The 16232-nt window shown below is 34.9% G+C and overlaps 1 protein-coding gene across 1 annotated transcript in view; it reads right to left on the reverse strand.

The window, feature by feature from the left end:
* DENND1B (DENN domain containing 1B) overlaps positions 1-16232 on the reverse strand; it is a 190310-nt gene that overhangs the window by 46561 nt on the left and 127517 nt on the right. Inside the window, exons 14-16 of the mRNA XM_085312946.1 lie at positions 10201-10246; positions 8564-8665; positions 710-835 (exon numbers count right to left, since the gene is read on the reverse strand). Of these exons, the coding sequence (XP_085169072.1) occupies positions 710-835; positions 8564-8665; positions 10201-10246 (274 nt within the window). The remainder of the gene's footprint in view (positions 1-709; positions 836-8563; positions 8666-10200; positions 10247-16232) is intronic.

Raw genomic sequence — 16232 nt, forward strand, 5'->3', positions numbered from 1 at the left:
GGTCTGCAAATATCATAGGAAATTGTTTTAGGCTCACRGTTGAAATGAATCTCTCAATATTATCTGGTAAGTTATTTTATCTCTAATAGGCTCAATATGTGCCACTGACTGTTATAAATCAGAAATGATGAAAGCCTGTAACATCTTAATCTATCAAGTACCAGCAAAACCTTGGAAATACAAATTCTGAAGTTGTGATGAGAYAGATTGGGTTTTCATTCCTTGTAACTTTTTGCTGAAATCAAAATCAGTGCATTACAGAAAAGATGCGTGTTTGACTCATCATCTCTAGCTACTACTAGGAAATAAAAAAAATATGGCTTCAAAGAAAGCAGTCTCGAGACGTATATGGGGAAAAATGACCAAGACTCCAAATGGCACAGCCTCTTCAGTTCTTCACTTCCTTAAGTAAGGTGAGCTGTGTAAGCATTTTTCTTAATAAAATCTGATTTTATATTTAGTCTATTATATCACTGATACAAATAAGAAAGTAGTTCACTATGGACATGCATTTATTTTTCAGTACAACTATCAGGAGGTGAAAGTATCTTCTAAACTGCCAAGTTACCACCAGCTTGAAGTAAAATTTAAATTTTTTTCCTTGAAATGCTTCAGATGATTGGGATAAAGCATTATGTATTTTTCTTTCAAAAGAATGAGTCTATGTTGCTATGAATTAAGAAAAAAAGAATTAAAGAAGAGGTCTTACTGGTTTGTATCTTAGTGCATCTCTGTAGGATCCAAACAGTGCTGCCTGTGCCCGAAGAAAGGCCTTTGCTACTCCATCACCCGTAGCTGTAGACTGCTTTTTCAGTTTATTTTTCAAGGCCGAGACCTGCATGACAGAGCGGAACAGTTAAATTAACACCTCAGAAATTGGTACAGCGAGGTATGAACCCAATCAACAGGCAAACCATGGTGTCTACAGGTCAGCCAAAAATTCATCCTCCTTCTTGATAGCTTATCTTTTTAACTGCAAAGAGCACCTGCTGGTCTGTTAATTGAAATGAAAGCAGGGGATGGTGGTAGAGTGCTAATGCAAATTGGTTTATGCTCTCTTCTTTTTTTCCCAAGGCCTCTTGACATAAATAAGCTTAATTATTTTACAATAAACTGCTTGTGAGCCACTTTTCTGCAATTTTTTTTCAATCAAAACATGTACCTMCTTGCATTCAATGAATTCAGTTGGCTATTTTTCATTTATGCTACAAAAGCATATTTTTAAGGACTCCTCATGCTCACATACTACTCATTTTAAGGGATTTTTTTTTTTAATGACGAATTACTATTACACGTCATTTCTCAAGCACCATGGGATTAGTTGCTAGCACTGTTGACTAGCTAAGAAAAGTTTGTGCTAGTTCAGTGGTGAATAGCTTCTAGAATTGTCTTCATGGATAAAACACATGAACAGGAAAAAACAACATGCTTATAAGGCAATTGCATTAAAAAAAATACTGTATTTTAGTACACCTTTTTGGTTTTTTTATGGAGGTCTGTTTTACTTTTCAAATAGCAATTACTGATTATACAGAACTGAAAAGAATGATAAATATTAATTTAGATGGCTATTATTTTGTTAAGGATGCTTTGGAGAAAAGCCGTTATYACAGTCCTGTGTAAAGATATGTGGAATAATACTCAAGTATCATGATCCTAATTTTGATCATGATGGATATCTGGAGAGATAAATCAGCTCTATTCTGAATATATATTTTCACATCCCTCTGTATTGTAATATACCCAATCAGGCAATACTTAAGTCACCAAATTGTATTAGAGGTAACATTTATTTAAAACAACTCTTTAAGCAGAACATTATAAGCACAAAATATTACCAAAACAACTTTCATTCTTTTAGAAATGTATGCAAGAGAGAGCATCTTTTTGTTTCTTTATGCAAGCAGTCATGACTGTTCTTGTAGATGATGATTGTAATTGAAGTGTCAACCTAATTAACAACTAAACTTTGAATAATGCTAATGAGAACTGAACATGGCATCAGAGAAAAGACCAGCTCTACAGGTGATAAACCTTCACAGTAGTGACATTTTCCAGTGTAAAGTCACAGTTACTGTGATCTGATCAAAGAGAGAGACCCCCATTGGGTCCAATTATAACTATAGTTTTGGAAAAAAAATTACTGAGTTATGATGTTCATAATCTATGCAGAAAGGCCTTTACAGTATAGGTCTTTTCCCCACAGCTCTGATCTTTTCAATTTATATCCAAGCTCCATAGATCTAGATAAAAGTTTAGAGTCTGATTCGTTTAGCCCATGGAAAGCATACAGCAATGCTCATTTATGTTTTTTTCTTCCATCTCAAAAGAAAAAAAAAGGACAATTCACAGTACAAAAACCAGTTAAGCAGTTCAAGGTTGAAAAAATAAATGCTTGTCATTTTACTTTCTCTGTTCTGTACTGTATGATTATTTTAAAGTTATTAAAAGTGAGGTTTAATTCCAAGGGAAATAAATGTACACATCCTCTGTATAAGTCAAATCAGCCCATCAATGTTAGTTCAGTTTCTCTAAAGTAAAAATAAGGTCAAAAAAAAAAACTCTCAAAATTAAAATCAGTTATCTTTGTCATGATGAACAAACTTTCTTTCCCCCTTAAAGTAGATTTCCACTTTCTAGGCAGAAAATTCTCTCTTGTATTTAGAAATTCTTGTAAATTACACATTGTAAATAATGATGTGAAAAAAAGACAACTTTTATAATCAAGTCCATGACCATTCTTGACATTCAGCTACTCGGACATTCCAACAAAAGAGGCAGTAATGCCCTACTTGGCTGACATAATTTTGCAGCAACCCATCTATTATATTCTGGTCTCAGTTTCCCCGGTGACTGAATCAAATCCCTCTGCAAATTGTGTGTTAGGTAAGTCTCCTAGCTCAGCATATGCTCTACCAACATTGAATAGTTTACACGCTCCTGGGTTGGTAACTCAATTTCAACAAAGCTTTTGATGGTCAAGTATTAATGGAAATAATAAAAATAAAAAAGATGATTTATTACGGAAGAGGTATCATCACTTCAATTTACACATAACTTCATTCTATGATAATCAGTATTCATATTTTTCTTTACACATAGATAAATATTTGATCAACACTTTTCTACGCATCTTTTTTGGAGGTAAGGACACAGCACAAACATTAGCAAAAGGACCAAGGAAGGACCAAGGAACAGGACTTGGTGTATTTTTTTTTTGGTGGGGGGGGGCGGGGAAGAAACGATGCTGCGCTGTGCACTAAAAAATGATGAGTTTGGAGAAACTACGGCAGATTATAAGAGGAGATGAAGAAGATGTACAAATAAAGTGAGAGATGTAAAGGAAAATGGGATACTCTGATTTTTCAGATCTGGCAGGCTCTATGTACCCTAAAATAAATAAGTTAACCAGGATGCTTTAGCCAAATTCATTTTAAGAGAGTAACAGGATAGAATAAATCACCCACTCCACCACAGTATTGACAGCCTTTTCTGGTAAGGTATTAGTTCAATAACATTGAGAACATCCCAACAGACTGTCAGCTTGAAGGCAGGGATGCTCTAGCACAAATACATGCAAGAATGCTACATACTCCATGGTTTAATCATGTTTTAACACAGTTAGGAAATATGGTAACATGCTGCCAACCTGGAGGGAGTTCTTGCCTCAGAAAGGCTATGCTGGAGTTCAGAGAAAGTTCCTCCAACTTCTGCCTCTCTCAAGAAGCCATGCTAAAAGACAGGAAGAGCTCTCTCCAACTATTCTATGAAAGTGCTAATAGCACAGTGTTCTTGAGAAAAAGCCTATTAAGATAACATGGAGTAGAGKGAGGGAGAGGAAAAATGATAAAGCAAAGGTGAAGGTCAAAAGGACGCACAGGAGACAAGCAATTTCTATGGCTAGGTGGAAGCTACGTGCAGGTGCTCTCCAAGATGCTCCCCAGAGCCTCAGTCACCACACTGAAGTCCTGGCCAATGCACTCGTGCTCCCCTGCCTGTCTGCCCATGTTCCCCTCCCGTAGAAGTCAAAAGATTTGTCCCCTAAGGACTGTAGAACCATCCTTAATATTTTCACACATGCAAACCCCAGCGACTATCAGAGCTCCGAGGAAACATATCCAGCCATTTCCCCAGCATCAATGGGAGTCGTTATGCTTTAAAGTACTTTTCATTGTTCTCCATCAAATCATGTCACTATAAAAATAAACTCACTCTCAAAAGTGAGTGAGAAGAGATGGCACAGACGGGTAACATAAAAACTTCACAACAAAATGGAACTTGGTACAATTTAAATCAGCATCGTTAATGAAAAAGCTTCCACATAGTTGACATTATCTATACACATAAAATTCACCTATCTCATCCAGACCTTCAGTATTTAACCAGAATACTCACCAAGATTAAAACATCTACTTAAATACAAATATTTTCAAAGCCAGTTGTATTTTTAAATCTACCTATTCTACCATCTACTTTCTAAAATTCTATAGAATTTTCAATAGAATCTCAAATGACTAAAGATTTGTTCAATATGAACTGCCTCGTAATACCAATATTGCTAACTACTGTTTCTAAAACGTTGGTAATATTTGTGTCTACTTTTGATTGAAATACGTTATAAATTCAATAATTTAATTTTACAACAAATCTTTTCAGTTGCAATCCTAAACTTTGACCGTAACTTCTTTACAATACCACTAATCACTGTATTCTCAGAAGTGATTTGCACTCCCAGTAATTAGTTAATAGAGCAACTGTTTGAATTTCTAAATGAATTACAGACTACTTTTCTGGCAGCAATGTTTATACCCCAATTTATGCTGTTAAAATACTGCAACTTAAAGAATCTAAACTAAAACTCAAAAAAAAAATTTTTTTTGGATTCTATGTTGTCTCCCTAGTGTGTATGCACTATATGCTATAAATGCTACACATCGTTCAACCACTATGTTGATTTTCCCTTTTTTTTTTTTTTTTTTTTTTTTTTTTTTTTTTTTTTAACAAATACAGAAGATACTATAAACCTATAGAGACTATTGGTTTAGGAAGAATATATTTATAGAAGTGCTACTTAAAGTCTACTCTGAAACAAATAGGACTTGGTTGCTAAAGATGATGCCTTCAGTTCTCCAAGTTTTTATGAAAGTGTTCATCTCTGAACAAAGGACTGTAATCTTTTTGCCAGAGCTAAGTGCAAGCAGGCATTGCAGGATCAGGCTCAAAGTTTATGAATTTGTAAGTGTCTACAGTACATGCTGATTTATAACATTAGTAAAAATTCCCTTTTTCTAAGGGAAATTAAAGTGGTGGCCCATGTATTATTGTATTAGGAAATTTACGCCCACAGAAGTAGCTACTTATTTTCATTTTTTTATTAAAAAATAATAGACAAATCCACAGTGAAATGATGAAATCCAAAAACAAGTGTTCTTGTCAGAAGAGAGAAAAAAAGAGTTTTTTTTTTCTCCTCCTCTAAGAAAACAAAGGATACCTGAAAGTCTTGCACTGATTTATTTTTCCAATTTTAAATACCTTAGGAGTAGCGGAACTGCTACTGGCATGGTAGTATTTCTAACAGTCAATAAATCTAAAATATTATGTGTGAATATTGGAATGAAGCCATTAAGAAGATTACAGCATGCAACGCAGCAGAGGGTCCACATGAAAAAAGGACTGGTAATTCAGGACAACTGTGACCACTGACCTTTGAACAGTCAAGACCACTGGTCAGTCTGACAGAATAATAGAGTTCACATGCATAGAAAGTCATCTAGCCTGTAACTATAATTTTAAAACTTTAGTGAATGATTTAAAATGCCTTTTAAATCTCAGTTAATTTATTACACAGTTTATTACACAATATCATATAGCAACGTTTTTTGACAAAATTCGTAATTTTAGCATTTGAATAGACATATTACTACACATAGGTAAACTATTATATACCTATTCACGAGAACACTATCATCAGGCTTATTGATCAGGAAAGTAATTATTCAATTTGCTTCAGACAGAAGRAACAGTTCTGGAATATCCTTTGAAAATATTTTGTTTTGTTAGGCTGCTAATCTATCAGGAATCTATTTTTCAATGGGATGGTAAGTCTACCGCTTCTTTTATATTTTCAGTACTTCATTCTATTTTAAAACCTTCAATGCTACTTGTGCTTATTATATTTTTAGATCATAAGTCTTATTACTTTCTTATTACTTTTACATATGCTTAAAAGTCTTATTTATATAGGTTTATATAGGTTTAAATATTTCACCTTTGACACCTGYTCTTATGTTTCAAGTTTAACCTACCATTTTTGCTCTACACTCCTATATTTTACACATTTTAACCTTGATGTTAGCAGTTGCATTGTCCCCGATGAATGAAAGAGAAGGACAAATATGCTGTCATTTTATTTGCCAAGACATGGATGTTGTCGGTGTCTTTTGTTTCCACGTTTTTTACCTGTATTTGTATGTTTTTCTTTAAACTACWTTAATTAAAGCGTTTTACAGATTGAGGTAGAGAAAGAAATGGGGATATTCACATTTAAAGTTTTTTTCATTATAAGATCCTCAAATAAAATTCTGCAGCTACACTGTATAGAACAGTTATTCTGTTRTGTTCCATACGGGAACACATATTAGAATATTTTAAATTTACTGTACAGCCTACATGCTTGGATAACATTTGTTAACATTAATAGTAGTAACATGTATATATTCTTCCCAAGGAGAATACATATTCTGAAATGTATGAATATCTGTAACCTCTGTTTTCTTCATACTAGCCTACTTGATTAGAAATCATTTTGATAAGCATTTCTAAAATACAAGCGACATCCCTCTCATTGTAAAAATATTCATTTTTACTGTTCTAAGGTCCTCCTGAAAGAACTCTAGTATGTTATGAAAATGATACCTAATTCTTAATTCTACATCTAGCTATCATTTGACAAGAAGTATGTACATTCATGACATTATAACCTCAACCTTTTCCACCGAATGCAAGGTCAGTCAAAATTACTGACACATCAGAAAATCACTGTTTTTTTTTTTTTTTTTTTACTGAACTTGTTATACTGTTCTAGCATAGAGCACATTTCAACTTTTTATATATACACATGTATGTGTGTGTGTACACTTCTTCACACAGTAACATAAAAGCATATATCATCAGAATAATTTATATATAGTCAAGTTCTTTTTCTTTTCTGAAATATAGATGATACTGAATGAAGAGGATTATGATCAGATGATTTATAAAAACTCTAGATTTTAACACTGCTGCAATCAAAGGGAATTGACATCAATATAATCACCAAGATTTTAGTTTCTGGTGTGTGTGTGTGYATATGTATCTCTTTCTCTCTCCACACACACAGAGATACATATTTACACAAACACACATAAATATGTATGGATGCATGTGTGTGCGCGCGTATATATACATGTATATATACACATGCACACAAATTACCAACAAAAACAAAGGAAATAGTATGTCAGTATAGTACTTTGATTAAGACAGTTTGTTTTTACAATTTGCAATTTCAGAAAATGTAATTCTTTGATTTCACATTTTGATACAAAATTCTTTGAGCTGACAACAATTGCTGATAACTTGAACATTTATAACTTAATAATCAAAACAGTGGTTTCACAAGGATATTCTTTTAGTGCTCTATTGGGAAAAAACAAGGTAAGTGAATTTTGTGAATGTTTAAAATGATATACAGAGTATGTTCCCCTATAGGCAACAGGAAAAAAAGGAGGAGGGGGAAGACCCTCTGCAAGATCAAAGTCCAGAAAGAACTGGCACTTAATTTATCATCCTTTACAGACAAAAGAGAGTTTTCGTCATTTCAAAAGGATCAGATGTCTTTTATGACAAACTGGGTTTGCAGTTTAATTTACAAATAGAATTCTAAGTAAGCAGTCTTTGCTCTGCCAAAGCAAATGACAAACAGTATAGGTTTTCATTCACGCAGCCCTCAGCAGGATAGAAGAGATTAAAATAAAACTGAAATAATTTAGAGAAAACAAATAAATGTTTCAGAAAGTTGAAGAAGATCAAAGCTTGAATTTTCTGACCCCAACTGTACAAGCATTTCTTATTATATTGACCACTGCCATCAGATCATTAATTAAAAGGAAAGCGCTGGCAGGTGGCAGGGAAGCAGAAGCCGATAATTGGCCCCCTTCTTCTTTTTRCCTTCAAAAATTCTCTCGTTCTTTTGCAAGACATGCCACTAGGCAGACAGAAATGCCTACTTTGTAATATAATGATTAAGATGAGATGAAGAGACTCTCGCGTTTAAAGCAGCTATGCCTAATGAATGCAGCTAGCTTTATAATTATAATCCTACTTTTACAATAAGGAATACGATGTTCCATTCAGCATCTCTTCAACTGTCAGAAAGGTAAAAATCTCAAATATGGAGGTCTACAGTTAGCGCTTTTCTTTCTTATTCCCTTTACTGCAGTTAGCAAAACCAGGCAAAAATAACTACTAGTAATTCAAGCAAATAAGATAAGAAAGAAAACCCATCAAATACCATAAGACTCACCACTTCACTAGGTAGGTTGTTCAGGTCATTAAAGGGGGTTTCTAGAGTGTTTGTGTCAACATTTAGCAAAACCACATCTTCCAGTGATCTATTTTTTACTCTCTGTTGAAAAAAAAATAGTGTAAAAGCATTTTACTGAGGTACTCTTCTAAAGTACATTTTTATTACAAAATGATGGATTAGAAATTATGGTTTTACAAAGGATAATAATGACAAAGACAACATCTTTGTGCTCAATATGTAGGATTTGTGGATTAGTTACAGGATTCAAAGAAGCTTTTAAAAACCCTTCCTCTTCAGCAAACAGTGAAGTTATATTGGTAACCTCTGAAATACAAGAGTGGTCAAGAAATGAATTCTTGATCACCATGAATTATGTAAAGCAGTTAAAAAATATACTAGAACTTTAGATTTGTTATCACAATGTTTCATTCTCTTATATCTGTGAAAATTAGATAYGATATTAATCATATAATCAAAAGAAAAAAAAACAGAGCAAACTTTAAGTAGGATTTGCAGATTTATGTTAAGTTCCAGATACAAGTGTATACTAAGTATTACTGAAAAACAGATGAAAGAGTCTTTCATGAATGTAGTTGACCAGCAGATAAGAATTAAATAATTTGTTCCTTTCAGGAAAAAGGACAGAACTCTTTTCTCTATGATCCTGAAATAATAGATAATATTATCRTCCGGGAAATAATTCCAGAAGGAATTCAAGGACTTAACTTTTAGGCTAAGCTCTTTTGTTTCCTCATTTTCTGATGGAATAAGGAAAAAGATCCTGATCAAGATATTAAGATCAATGTGTGCAAATCATAAGAACTTGCCTTAAGAGAACAAGAGGCTATRCCTAGAGTTTAGAAATATAAATGACAGAAGATTCTTTTTTTTTGGAAACAGAAAAGTGCTAGGGGCCCAGAACAGGGGGAGAACCTACCTCAGGAGCTTAGCAGAAATAACTTTCATCATCCTCAGAAATCACTTCCACAAAAATTTAAACCCAGTAAGGCTCCTGAATCAATTATCTAATTTGCATGATGATTAGTCCACACACACAAGGCCACTTATATCTTTAAATGGTTATGGAAAGATAAAAAGCAATTTCTTATAACCCAGTACTTACACGCTACTGAGGTAAGATTTTACTGTTTTGTTGTATTTTTAAACCTGAAAAAGTTACCCCTTGCTCTCTGGCAAAAATTACTGTTAGGACTGTTATCGTAGGCTGAGTGTTAGACGTAGATTTTCAGAAGGACAGGTACATAAATTACTTGGGAAATCAGAATGATGTTGACTTTTTAGTGACAAGTACTGCAAATGAGTTCTAACTACTCTTCTTATTAGGAAAATCTGAATTGTTTTTAAACCATTTAACTCAGAGCTAGGAAATATAATCAGAAACAGATCATGATTTACAGCTTGCATGTCAGTATAAAACGCTTCAAAAGTAAGATTTCAGAAAGATATTTTTACTTAGTAAAGCTTCTGAAGTTTAAATTCTATAATTCTGTATGGTAAATATGAGGGATTCTTTCTAAAGCTTTTCCATTAAAAATATTATTTATGGTACACACTTCTCATTTATCAATACTCATACAAATACTGCAAACGAAGATAGTCTGAAACCTACTCACCTCTATTAAGCTTAAGTGGACGCCAATTAGATATGGCATTGGTGCGCTGAAGAAAAAAGAAGGAAAGATCAATTTTTTTTGACCTATCAAAAATCTATACAAAAATGTTTGCACAGCAAAAAAAACAGGTATTTAAAAACTTTGCACATCTTTCAGTCTGTAGTTAACTTTCACTGTTCAAGTTTGTATTCAATGTGTACATATAGATTATCTTGAAATTATCAGACAGAAAAAAGTATTATTTTTTTACTCTATGTTAAAAATGACTACAAAATATGGGAGATTATGGCAACTGTGAGTGACGAGATGCACAAGGCTGGCCAGCCAGCTTGTCTAACTTGAAATTGGTGTTTTAAAAGTTGTTCATCTCTAGAACTGCCATGGTTTTAAAATGCCATTCTGGGGAATATTCTCTCTACAGCTACCATAAGAGCCTGAGTTACACGACCATACTGCAACGCAAACACCCTAAAGATGATGCCAGTTTCAGCTCCGAACCCACTTCCACAGCCCTTTCCCAAGGGCCATTTGGAACCCGCCTGAAGTCCTGCTTCACTCTAGATAGTGAACTATCTAGAACTATTCATTTCCAATGTAAGACAAGGAAACATGAACTCAAAATAAAAGAACTGCTGTACAAATATCCAAACAAARCTTCTTGAATGAGATCCTCTGCAGGACATATAAACTGCACTAATCAAGCTAATTTATCATGKTTTTTTTAATAATCTCCTGTTTCTTCCCCTGGTGAAGGTGTCCTGGTAACATTTGACAAGGAAACTTGCTATCAAACTGCAAGATGGATACATAYTCGGATACATTAATGCTTCATACTGACAGACAGAGATAAAGCATTGRGAGCACTGGGAAGTAAAAGAAATCATTTACATTTTAAGTGTACAAAATGCAACAGATGAATTAGTATCAATCACTAAAAATATTCTCTCCAGTGAAGTGAGTTATGGATAGGCTTGTTTAAGCTACTCAATGGGAAATGAAATACTCAGAGAAAAACAAAATAATCACTGAAAAAAATGGAAGGCAAGATCACTTACATGTAAAGTTACACAGATCAGCTAACATACAGTAATTTCTTACATTGTTCTTATTTTCTCTTGTACCTGGGCCTTCATGAAGTTCTGTCTCATTAAAAGACTGACATTCTGAGGCCCAGAGAGAGGTTTTACTGGATCGGTTCATGGGGTCTCATCAATTTGGTTCTAGATCTGGAGAAAAGTAGCAATTCTCACCTGCCCATGATGGGAGTCACTTTTAGAAAAATCTGTACACACCATGGATTATCCAGCTGCTCTCATTAACAGTCTTCCTCAGGAAAATAYTGATGTAAAGAACCTCAGACTAACTGAAAACAAGTTTTCATTATGTTTGTACTGTCAAAAACAACAGGTTGGTGAGACTGGATAGTTATCTCTGCAAACCGTCATGGCTTGGGGTTTATTGGCAGTGGGGGGCAGACCTCCAAAAAAGGGAAAATGGAGACCCCGGGCCCTCACAGTACCTGTTCCTACCCCAATACTAAGAAGTTATAGTACCTCCTAACCACTTTATTTAGCCTGGGGCCTTATATATTTGTGGGCTAAGCACAAACTGCACCCAAATTATACAGGCCATAAATAAAACTTGTGCTCTGTCAGTCAGTCCTGCTCTGGTATCTGCCTTCCCTTCCCTCACACTCAAACAGTTGGTGCAACCCAGCTACTCTACTGATACTCGGCAAGAACACGCGGAGATCCTTCTAATGACACTGGACAGCAACAGGTTTGTCCTTCCCAAATTCAGTTGTGGAACAAATTCAGATATATGCTAACAACTGTCTATCAGAAATTGGTAAGCGCTTTAATGGCTTTTGAGGAAATCTTTGTTCCCTCCAAACAAATGAGACTGTTGACTCTAACTGGTGTATATAACTGAGGATTCTGCTCCTGCATGTTCAGCAAATTAGATCCTAAGGTTCCTCACAAAGTATCTTAGTGTCACTGATAACATGAACTGCAGAAGCCATGGGTAAAAAATAGTACTTTACCATATATGTATTGCATGCACACTTATCTTCTGTTCTATAAAGTAATATTGTTCCAGCAGCTTCACTTGGCCCATATTGACTTGTAAGAGCTGATGATTTGCTCCATTAATAAATTTGTTATTAAAAAGGGGTAGTGTATACCTCTTTTCTACAGTATTAGGCAACAGCTACATAATTTCAATTTAAGAAATAAACAACAGAATAAAAAAACAGATAAACATTTCTTGAAAATACATGAAATAAAACCTGCAGGTATAGAAAGTCACTTTGATCATTTTCAGCAAAGAATGGATTTTATTACCACCGGATTATAAAGCCCTAACAGCAGTTTGTAATATGTACATGGAATTGCTCACTATGATACTACTGGCAGCTGCTATGCAGTTTTCATCTTGCTTATGCATGTTATTACCAAAAATGTTCACAGCATCATTTCCTAAAACAATTACTGTGCTATGCAAAATATGCAAGTTAATTGGAAAATAACTGCCCCATTCTTATGAAAACAGACTCAGGTATATTCTAATACAGGAAAGAGCAAATTTCATAAAAAGATACATTGTAACTTGAATTTTCTGACTGCATTACTTTCTTAACAGAGCTTCAGTAGGACAGATGCTTTACCATCCACAGACAAAACTGTCATACATTCTTGTATCAGTGACTTAGTTTGCCAAGAAATTATACAGAAAATTCAAAGAAATTATTTCTCTTCTTTACAAAAATTAATTTTATTCAAATATAATTACTATATCAATGCATAAATCTCATTTTTATAAAAGGTATTTTGAAATCAAGACACTATCTGGGCTAAGTGTAACAGTATCTTTTTATTTCCTGAAAAGTGAAGTAGAAAATAAATCTATACAGAAAAATTCAGAAAAATCTTTCTTTACGTACTCAGGAATACATTTTGGGAAGCATATGTTATTTCTGTACATTTTCTTTGTTTAGAGCTAAAACAAATGATTACTTTCACGCTCTAACATTGTACTGTCTTTTAGAAAAAGGAATTGATTATAACTCTTTTTTTAATGGCTGTTCCAAGCCTTACATTTCTATGAGAACTCAAGACCAGGTTAAGCTATGTGGGTAAAAAAACCCTCTAAAGTAACTAAAAACACCGCACATAGGACCTTGCATATGCCTGCACCTGGTCAATCCTGATGGCGTTACAGTCCAGCTGATGCTCAAAATCCACAGCTTTGGACTACTTTAACAATATCTGATACATACCTATAACTAGTCTGTATATCAGATTGCCTGATAGACAAGAGGCTTGCTGACTAAACAGGCAAGCAGAAGGATTTTAATAATATGTTCAATAATAATATGTAATAATATAGACAATAATATGTAAATAATAGGTTCAATATAGACATCAGTATGTTTTAGCCAAAGATGTATTTTTCTTTCTTCATACCCACAAAATGTTTAAGCTGAGTACTTCAGGTAATTTATCAAATTCTAACTCCCAAAGAACTGTATCATTTACCTCTAAGAAATTTTGAAGATTTGTGTCCAACTTGAAAAAAACCCCAAACATTTGTGGATTTCTCAAAAAATGTGCTGGAAGACTCAAATGTGGGATCAGAGCCTATACCCACAGTAGAAAAATTTAAATGCACTTTATCTTTGTTTACAAGTGGCTGAACTGCCTTGGAATGARCAAAATTAACAAACTGATAAGCTCTACTCTCTTTATTTAGACAGCATTGCATAACAACGCTAAGATAATGCGAGTACGTAAGAGATACCACAACAAAGTCCAGGTGAAACAATGGCAAAGACTTTCTAGGTATGAGAACTTAAGCTAAATGGMAAAAAGGTACTGCTATAAAAAAACCCATACTCTGTCAAGAAAACACCAGAATGAAAACACATTAAAAAGTCTAGAAAAATGGTTTCATTCTTTTTGGATTGACAAGATTATCTGAGAGCATACATTAGGCTTCGTTCCTATAAGTACCTCTAGGTTTTCTAACTTGATATATTATTTTCTGAGAGGAAAACACTTGATCGCTATTAATAGACCAAAACATGAGGAAAGATAAGCATTTTAGGTTGTTTTTCCTTATAGTACTCCAGTATCCACTACAATATGTCTGATAAAAGAATCATTCAAACTAGACATAGAATCATAGAATCAGTAAGGTTGGAAGGGACCTCTGGAGATCATCTAGTCCAACCTCTCCGCTCAGCAGGGTCACCTAGAGCATGGTAGACAGGGTTGCGTCCAGGCGGGCCTTGAAGATCTCCAGAGAAGGAGACTCCACAACCTCTCTGGGCAACCTGGTCCAGTGCTCCGTCACTCTCACAGGGAAGACATTCCTCCTCACGTTCAGGCAGAACTTCCTGTGGGTCAGTTTCTGCCCATTGCCTCTTGTCCTGTCACATGGGACAACTGAAAAGAGTTTGGCCCCGTCCCCTGACACCCTCCCTTCAGGTACTTGTACACATTGATCAGATCCCCCCTCAGCCTTCTCTTCCCCAGGCTGAAGAGGCCCAGCTCTCACAGCTGTTCCTCATAGGGCAGGAGCTCTGGCCCTCTGATCATCTTTGTGGCCCTGCGCTGGACTCTCTCTTGTAGTGGGGAGCCCAGACCTGGACGCAGTACTCAAGATGAGGCCTCCCCAGGGCTGAGGAGAGGGGCAGGATCACCTCCCTCCACCTGCTGGCCACACTCGTCCTAATGCACCCCAGGAGACCATTGGCCTTCCTGGCCACAAGGGCACACTGCTGGCTCATGGTCAACTTGTCATCCACCAGCACTCCCAGGTCCTTCTCTACAGAGCTGCTCTCCAGCAGGTCAGCCCCCAGCTTGTACTGGTGTCTGGGGTTATTTTTCCCTAGGTGCAGGACTTTGCACTTGCCCCTGTTAAAGGGCAAGTCATGACCAGATAGAGAAAAATAAACATATGACAATCTAAATAAAAAAGTCTGAATTACAGTTACTGTGATAGCTTCATGATAGCTTCATAAACTGTGTATTTCCTTTTGTGAATTTTGTTTCCATTCGAACATCTCAAAAAAAAAAAAGAGAAACATGTTTGTTCCCTCTCTATTGTACTACAGTAAAAAGAAAAAGCAATATAAATGAGTTTTACAAGTTTAAAAAACTCCATGCTTCCTTTTAATGAGTAAAAAAAAAATCCTTAGGTCATGACATAATGACCTGGAATCTCAACTACTATCATCATCATAAGAAACTGTGTACAGCATCTAACATTATTATTTCTGGAGACATTATCTGTGCTTAGGAGGAGAAATAAAAAATCCTCTAGTATTCAGGATGCACTCTGCAGGGAACAGCTTGAAAAAAGGTGTCAATCTAACTTTTTTCTGAGAACAGCAGTTCTGGATGGTACTGAAGAAAACACAAAGCTTCTGACGGTAAGTTCAATTAATACAAAAACCAAACAAATAGATCTAAGCTATACCCCCATCTTCGTGCATTTTCTCAAAGCAAGGAAAGAAAACAATTAGGACAGGATTTCTCCAAAAGAAAAGTATCATTAAAGATGAAAGGCTTAGCTACAGTTGAAAGAGAAGGAAAGGGGGGGAATATTTATTTTTAAAAACAATAAATAATTTACATATGAAGTAAAGGAGCTACCAAAGGAAAAAAAAATGATTTATCATGGGCAAATACTGTAAACTTGAGGAAAAGCTATCAAGGGGACTTAAAAAATATAAAATAAAACGAGAATTTCTTTGAAAACAGAGGAAGTTCAGCAGACTGGGTGGAGCTCAATAGAACATTAATATGTATAGGTTCTAGAAAAATAACATAAAGCCAAGTAAGTATTTAAGCATAATTCCTGTGAATAAAAATATTAATAACAGAAAAATAGACTCAGTTGTTAGGTACTGACTTGGATGCCTCCAAGTATTTGATTCAACAGACATTAGTCATTTTTTAATGCTTATTTCAGTATGTTTTGCCTGAGAAAATGTCAAATAAATGAAAACTATTATGACAGTTACA

The sequence above is a fragment of the Rhea americana genome, unplaced genomic scaffold (assembly GCF_003343005.1).
Source record: "Rhea americana isolate MKP2758 unplaced genomic scaffold, rheAme1 scaffold_371, whole genome shotgun sequence".
In the NCBI taxonomy this organism is placed as follows: domain Eukaryota; kingdom Metazoa; phylum Chordata; class Aves; order Rheiformes; family Rheidae; genus Rhea; species Rhea americana.